Source organism: Oryzias melastigma, unplaced genomic scaffold (genome assembly GCF_002922805.2).
Source record: "Oryzias melastigma strain HK-1 unplaced genomic scaffold, ASM292280v2 sc00246, whole genome shotgun sequence".
Lineage (NCBI taxonomy): Eukaryota > Metazoa > Chordata > Actinopteri > Beloniformes > Adrianichthyidae > Oryzias > Oryzias melastigma.
In genome coordinates this window covers 147,100-154,574 of record NW_023416888.1, presented here as the reverse complement: position 1 = coordinate 154,574, position 7,475 = coordinate 147,100, and the positions used below count along the sequence as shown (strand labels likewise).

Sequence of the window (7,475 nt, the reverse complement as noted above, 5' to 3'; positions counted from 1 at the left end):
TCCAGCTGTTCACTTGTTAGGATGGTTATTTATTTTAAATACCGCTGAACGCACTTCTCACGTGCATCTGATCAGACTGTAACCTGGCAGCATGTGAAGTAACGCTGCGGCGCGCGCGAGAGGGACACGCAAAGTTCTCCAGCAGCATCACCCAAATGCTCCTTTTATCTCGACAAAAAGGAATAAATGTAAGTAAATCCCAAAGGACCGCTGACAGAATCAAATGTTGGAATGGTTCTCCCTCAAAGGCTTCAACAATGACTTGTACCATTCTCCTGAGCCGCCGTGATTAAAGTAGAAGCTGTTTACATCCGCGTTCTCGTGGTCGAGGCGTGGAAAGAGACAGACGGTTGCAATAAACTCACTCCTGATTGGCGACAGTACTTCCTGTAGATTCCATGACTCAGCTATGACTCAGACCAATCGCTGAAGATTGGTTCCAAATGGCGGTATCCGTTTCAGGAATTGACGGTGAAAGCGGCGGCCTACTTTCACGAGGAGAGGAAGTAATGCATTTCCAATGGGGGACCTCAGTGCTCGCTCTGTCCATTATTTTTACAGTCTATGGGAACAGTCCAGTCGGAGGGGCGCTGTGACCTCAGAGCCTGTGTTTGTCTGTGGTTTGTTTGCACTTTCAACCAGTTCAAACACGTCTATGTTTTATAGGTATTGAAGTCCACAAGCACGGCTTAAAAACATTGACTGTATAGGCCTACAAATAGGGGCAACAAAATCCAAACTAGAATAGAATAGAATGCCTTTATTATTATACTTGTACGATCAAATTCAGGTGTTCTCTTGGATGTTGACGGTCGATAAAGATAAAATAGAGAAAGAACACCTTAAGCTTCAAGATGTTAAAAAATGTAAGGATGAATGGTTATTTAATTTAAAAATAGCATAGGATTGCGTGTGTGAGGAAATAAAGCATTGTTTCTTCAGTTTTCTTAAGCATGTTTTTTTAAACCATATTTTCGTGCTCTTTTATTTTGGTGGACAAGTGACTTCCTGTTCCTCCTCCAGCAGAAGCTGCTCCTCCTTCCTGTTGTTGCTGGCAGATGTGATTCACTCACTTTCACTTCTGTCTTGATCTTTCAGCTTTTTAATATTTATTAAAATGTGTCTAAACTTCTAAACATGAACCAGTCAGATTCAACAACTTAACATTTCAATATTTTCAACATCACTCCTTTCTTTGTAAAAAAAAAAAAGTCCTGAAGGACACTTAAATGCATGGAACCAAATTATGTTTTTTTTTTCAGCATTAATCCATCACATCTTTCTTTGTATAAACATGGGCATTTACTGCACTGAACTCTAAATTTGTTTTTATGAAGTCAAACATTTCAGCAGTCTATAACAAAGTGTCACTAATGAACTCATCTTGTTTATGTTCTGGGGGGTTTCCCCTGTAAGAGTGGGTCATCATCGGGGAAGATCTGAGCAGAAGAAGAAGCTGCTGTGAGGAAGTGAAACTTTAAGTTTCTCTTTAAAAAAAAAACAGAATCCATCAAAATATGAAATAAATGATTTTATGTTTGTTTGAGTTACAAAACAGTAAACAAGGTTTTGTTTTCAAATTATTTTAGCATCCATACATTAAAGTACGGTGGCCATGACGGTTCAAGTTTGGATCCATCCATCCACTCATTCACAGTGGAACTGTTTGTTTGTTTGTTTGTTTGTTTTTGTCTTCTTTTAGTAGTTTGCAGCCATTTTTCAACTTTCACAGACGATTTCAAATGATGTCCAGAGAGCATCGGAAGTCTTTGGAGGAATTAACACAGATGTTCCTCCCACAGGGGGGGCACAACTGCTCAGATTGATGTTCAGCAGCAGGAGGAGGAGCTTCTGTTAGGCCCACCCATATCTGTTCACAGAAATGAAACTTAACATCTGAGCCACTATCACAGAGCAGAGCTGAGGACTGGCTGCAGCAAAATGAAGACGAAGGAGCCTCTTTTAGTCTGTGTGTTGGTCTTCATCATGTTGGTTGTGACCAACCTGACAGGAGCTGAAAGACAAGCAGAATCACCAGGTAGGAAGATCAGAGCTCGTGAAGGTTTATCCAGCTGTGGTTATGTAAGAACAAGCTGCTGTGCTGCATTCCTTCATGCTCTGTCATTTATCTGTTTGAAGTTCAACAATCAAAGTTCAAATCTGATTTAAAAAATCAAGAAGAATCTCAGGTCCTAGATCCTGACAATCTTGTGGAAATAATACTCTGCTGTGAATGTAATGATGTGGCTGGACTTCCACGGACCGGAGACAGGAAGTCCTACCACTGCATGTCTGCCCCCTAAACAGGAAGAAGTGAGGCTGTTTTCAGCTCTGACCCCCTCGTGAAAGTCAAAGAAGAAGATCTAAAAACAGAATGTGTGGAGTGTCATGCCTGATAAAAGAAAAAACACAAGAAACAAAAGGAAAAATTAGTTTGTGAGGACTCAAAGGCCCCCTGCCAGGGGTTAGGAGGTCACAAACGCCCAAAGCAACTTTAGACGTAGGAGCCTTTCTGTCAAAGAGAACCAAACTCCTGACCTTTAAGGGCCTCAAGTCGTGTTCATGGTCTGCGTCAAACAGATGGAGGTTTTCTAGAACATGAAGGAACTGAAACCACTAATCATCTGTTTCTTCCTCCAGAAGACTCTGGAACCAATCTGGAGCAGAAGATGTTCACTTTGTCCAGTTACGGTGGAGGCCTCACCCTGTTTGCACCGTACATGTACCCTCCAGGATCTGTGACAGACTCGACCACTTCCTACCCCACAGAAAAGTCCCAGAAGAACCCCACCAGGTCCCCTACCCAAACCACACCTCCACCCACCAGAGGTGAGGGCCTCACGTGTCATTGGAGCTTCCTGACTGTGTTTTAAGCACATTTCCTGAGTGCTGCATGATGTACATTTGTTGACTCGTTTTGTCAGGCGGTCAGCCCAGCTCTGCTGCAGCGGGAACAGCTCAGAACTAAAGATAAAACTGCTGAATTGTCATTTTAATAAAAAATGAAAAGTGTAATAAAAGAAAAGGTTCTACTGCACAGGTTACCTCAAAACTACGACGACCTACTGGCCGTACACGACCACCAGGTACTATCCCTGGACCACAGCTCCGCCCACCAGAGGTAAGAGCCTCGTGCATCATTAGACCATCCTGACAGAGTTTTCAGCATTTTTCTTGTGATGTGTTTTTTATTTTGTTCCTTTTTTAAATGATTGTGGTTCTGTTTAGAGTGCAGGACCCGTCACCTGTTACAGAGGTGTTGTCCCATCCTGTTTGTGCTCTCTGTTTGACCTGCAGGTGTGTCTGTGTGTTTGCGCCTCATCACCTCCACCTCGAACCCGTCCATCTTTACTCTGAGTCCATCCAGCACGCCACTCAGCCTGCAGGTCACAGGCGGAGTCTTGTACCTGCTGAGGTTCGGGAGTAACCAGGTGACGCTGCGGCCCACCATCCCCATCTGGTCAAACATCGGGCGGAGCATGTGGACCAGCATCTGCCTCACTGTGGACTTCACAAAGAACGTGGTCCAGATGTTTAGCAACATGAACATGAGCAGCAGGAAGCTACTGATGTACGGGGTAAGAAAGGGTCAAAAAGGTCAGAGAAACTGAGGAGACATTGGGTTTCCTCCTCTATCAAACTGCAGGAGTTACTTTCCTAAAAAGAGCCACAAACCTGTTTTCAGCAGAAACTGTTATTCTCTGTGGGCGGAGCAACTGAGTGTTTTCCCAGTCTTCTTCTTTTCCTTTGGGCTTTTCCCTTCAGGGGTCGCCACAGCGAATCAGTTTCCTCCATCTAAGCCTGTCTTCAGCATCCTCCACTCTAACACCAGCCACCTTCATGTCTTCATTCACTGCATCCATAAACCTCCTCTTTGGTCTTCCTCTAGACCTCTTTCCTGCAGCTCTAGACTCAGCATCCTTCTACCAATATATTCACTGTCTCTCCTCTGAACATGTCCAAACCATCTCAGTCTGGCCTCTCTGACTTTATCTCCAAAACCTCTAACATGTGCTGTCCCTCTGATTTAATCAATGTGGAAAACGACCTTTTCGCTGATTCTCACCATTCAAACCAAAAGGCACTTCATGTCTGTTTGAATGAAAGTGACTGGAACCAGGTCAGTTTACCAGATCACCACTACGTGACAGGCCAGTCAGTCCCATTCACTTAAAACAAAGTACTAACTTGCAACAGAAATTTCACATTGAATTTTGATGGACAGGTTGCTGTGGAGTCTGTAGCCTTAGTGGACATGTTCCAGGAACTAAGTCATGTACGTCTAGAAAAAAAACACTCATGTCAAGACAAACAAGACAAAACAAACATGTAAAAACTAACATGTAAAAACAAACGTGTAAAGACAAGTGTAAAAACAACATGTACAATGTCACCTTAGAGAGTCTCATGGACCTGTTTGTTTCTTCAGGACGACACAAAGTTCTCCAGAAGTTTCCAAAGTTCAGACATGTATGAGAACAAACATAAACGGTCTTTCCTCTGTGTGTGTTCAGTATCGGTGGTCCGCTGAGCCCGTCATCACTTTCTCAGGTTTTGACGGTCAGCTGACAGACGTCCAAGTGTGGGATTATCCTCTCCGCTACAAGGAGGTCTTCTTCTACATGAGCTTCTACAGGTACGACAGAATCTAATTCAGGAGAAGAAATCACAAATGATCAGATTCATGAGCTGAAGCCCAGCTGGTCCTGAAGTTCAGGACTCACCATAAGACCTTCACAGAGTAAAGAAAACATTTGATTTCTGAATGTTCATGAACCATCAAAAACCAAGAAGTCAGAGAATCTTCTATGAAATAGTTCAGGTTCAGACTGGGTCACTTCCACCTTCATATAGTCCATAAAAATATTCATGTTTGACACCAGGTTGGTAAACAGGAGAAGTTCTGGAGAACCAAATGGGCTCCTCATGTCCTAAGGTTCCTGCTTCACAGACAACCATCAGCTGTTTGGGTCCAGTAACAAGCTCTGTGTTTGTGGTTTCAGGCCGGTCCAGGGCTCACTGCTCAGCTGGTCCAACATCAGGTACTCTCTGCAGGGAAGAAGCCTGCTGGAGGACTCCTATGAGTGGCAGATGAAGCAGCCAATCAGCAAAAAGAAGCGGGGTCGGGTCCAGAAGGGAGAGGCAAAGGTGCGGAAGGATTTCAAACCAAACCAAGAAATCTAATCCCGAAAACAGTGTTGGGATTAAGAAACAATCATTCTTTATGAGATTATTTGATTCTAATAAATCAAATTCTTTTAAATTACAGAAATAAGATTTAAATATCTTTAAATAAAAAACTGTTTTATGACATTATGAACAAGAAATGGTCTGAATTTCATCTTAAATAAAAGTTTATCCTAATTCTTGTATGTGAATGTTGCTGGACTTTTAGTGGAGTCAAAATTTGCCTCCATTTTTAATCTGTTTATTTTTTTTCTGAACATTAAACAAACTTGGGTTCGATTCTTTTCCCTGTAATTATGAAATAGTTAATAAATTTACAAATTTTATAAACTCTTTTTTTTAATTTTAAAACAGTGATAACTTTGACTGTGGGGTGGATCCTGTCGTGTTGAAATAGAAACAATGGCAGGTGGTGGTGGTATTATGGTGTGGGTGTGGATGTTTCCTCTGAGGAAAACTCAACAGGTCATAGAGCTGGAAGCTTGTTTCTAAGGATCACTGCAACAGCGTCTCCAGAGCTAGAACCCCAGAAACCTGGACCCGCCCCCCCTTTTTTAAAGCAAAACCTTTGACACGTTTTGTCAGACGGGTTTTAATATCAAAACATTTCATCCATAAATGTTAAGTCAGCATAAAGATTCAAGTCATAAAATCTTCTGTCTGCCAACAGCCACACATTTGTCCTTTGTAATTCTGATGAAACCAGGAGGAAAATGTTCTGAAAAGTTTAAAGATCCAGAATTGTTCTTTATTTTTCATGAATTCTGTTATTGCTAAGAAACTTTTACCACTAATCGTTCCTCAGAACTGAAGATCTCAGCAGGTTAGAAACCTTTCAGTGGAACTCAAACTGATGGTCATTGACTCAGATTCATATCAGAACTTTGTTTTTTCTTCTGATGGTGCTGAAGAAACAACAAAACACTGAATCTGCTCTGGAAAATCTTAAGAAATTTGGGTCAAAACCTCAGCAGCTGCAGACATTTGGTTCAGAACTGGAGTCTTGCCGCACTCAGAGACAAATATTGTAATTTACATTTTTGTTTTTGACAAAAGCTTCAGCAGATTTGGGTTCTGGTCAACTTCTGGTTAAAACAACATAAAACATCATTAAAAGAAGCAGGTTCTGTTCATTAGAACTGGGGGGGTCGTATGATGCTTCATTGAAGAGTTTGGTTTGCATTACATCATGTGAAGACAGTCAGAGAACCTCTGCCTTTAAGAGGTTAATGGAGGTCATGATGGGGGGTCTGCTTTGAGTGACATTAAGACACTTTAGAGCTTGAAAGACGTAGAACTTTTCCCCACAGGCAAACCGGTTCTGTGGATCTTTGTTTTTTTTTTTGTTTCCTCAGCTTTTTCCTCAGCAGTTTGAATGGTTTTACAAACCGGGTTTACGTTCGGAACCCCCCGGACCCCCCCACTGTGATGGGGAACCTGCAGGAGAAACGCTGGTGCTGAAATGCAGCAGAAAGAACTGCTCGGCTCATTGCATAAAGTGAAAGTCCACAAGTGCACTTGTGTCAGAACCCATGAAAGTTCTGCTGGGTCAGCCAGAACCGTAGAAACCCAGGAATAAAAACAGGTCAGAACCCCCCCTCCTGTTGTGTTTGTGGCTGCATGAGTGCATCACGCCGTCCTCTTTGTGTCTGAGTTCTGGTCCTGCAGGTTCTGTCAGGTCCGCCCTACTGGCTTCAGGTTAACATGGGTCACCAGCATCAGAACCGAAGCTGAATCCACGTCTTGTGCTTCCATGTTACTCCAGAGCAAACCTCATGAGGAACCACAAAAAGATTCCAGGGCCCCCTCAAACTCTAAAACAAGCTCAGAGCGGGGTTAGTGTTGTGTGCCAGGGGGTGCGGGTCAGGGTGTGGGGGGCTTGTGCAGGATGCCCTGCAGGTCTTCAGGTAAGGCCTGGATCACCGCCTCGATGTGGCTCCGCAGTTTGGCCAGGGTACCGGGCTGCAGGGGGAGCTGCTCCCGCTCCGCCTGAGTCTGCAGCAGAGAGAGCAAGTCAGTCACACGCATGGCAGTGTGAATCTTGCTGACGAAAGATGTTCGTCAACAACATTTTTCACCCAATGAAAACGAAACTAAAAGTCCGGCTCACACCCAAAAACTTGAACTAAATTGATAGACTTTTTCGTCAACGAATAAAAACGAAACAAAAATGCTCTTCGAAGACAACATCCAATCATAACGACTGCTGGTGGAGAAGGGCGGCAGATGAGCAGCCCCCCCACCCCACCAGGAGGGCCAACGCGGGACCCCACCCCCGGAGAGCCCCC

At 43.5% G+C, this 7,475-nt stretch overlaps 2 protein-coding genes across 3 annotated transcripts in view; one reads left to right on the top strand and one right to left on the bottom strand.

The window, feature by feature from the left end:
* The first annotated feature begins 1,862 nt into the window (after nt 1–1,862).
* Nucleotides 1,863–5,466, top strand: LOC112140651. Of its 2 annotated transcripts, none has more exons than XM_024263656.2 (6): nt 1,863–2,038; nt 2,644–2,829; nt 3,041–3,121; nt 3,298–3,578; nt 4,515–4,636; nt 5,004–5,466. In XM_024263656.2, the coding sequence occupies exons 1-6, from the start codon at nt 1,942–1,944 to the stop codon at nt 5,182–5,184; spliced, it is 948 nt and encodes a 315-aa protein (XP_024119424.1). In that variant the 5' UTR covers nt 1,863–1,941; the 3' UTR covers nt 5,185–5,466. The 2 variants fall into 2 exon arrangements, with proteins under 2 accessions (XP_024119424.1, XP_024119421.1); XM_024263653.2 differs by having other exon boundaries at nt 1,864–2,038; nt 2,641–2,829.
* A 440-nt stretch (nt 5,467–5,906) lies between these two features.
* The window catches only part of dennd6aa (DENN/MADD domain containing 6Aa), a 25,898-nt gene continuing 24,329 nt past the window's right edge, over nt 5,907–7,475 (bottom strand). Inside the window, exon 19 of the mRNA XM_024263652.2 lies at nt 5,907–7,182. Coding sequence (XP_024119420.1) covers nt 7,051–7,182 — 132 coding nt within the window. The 3' untranslated portion in view covers nt 5,907–7,050. The remainder of the gene's footprint in view (nt 7,183–7,475) is intronic.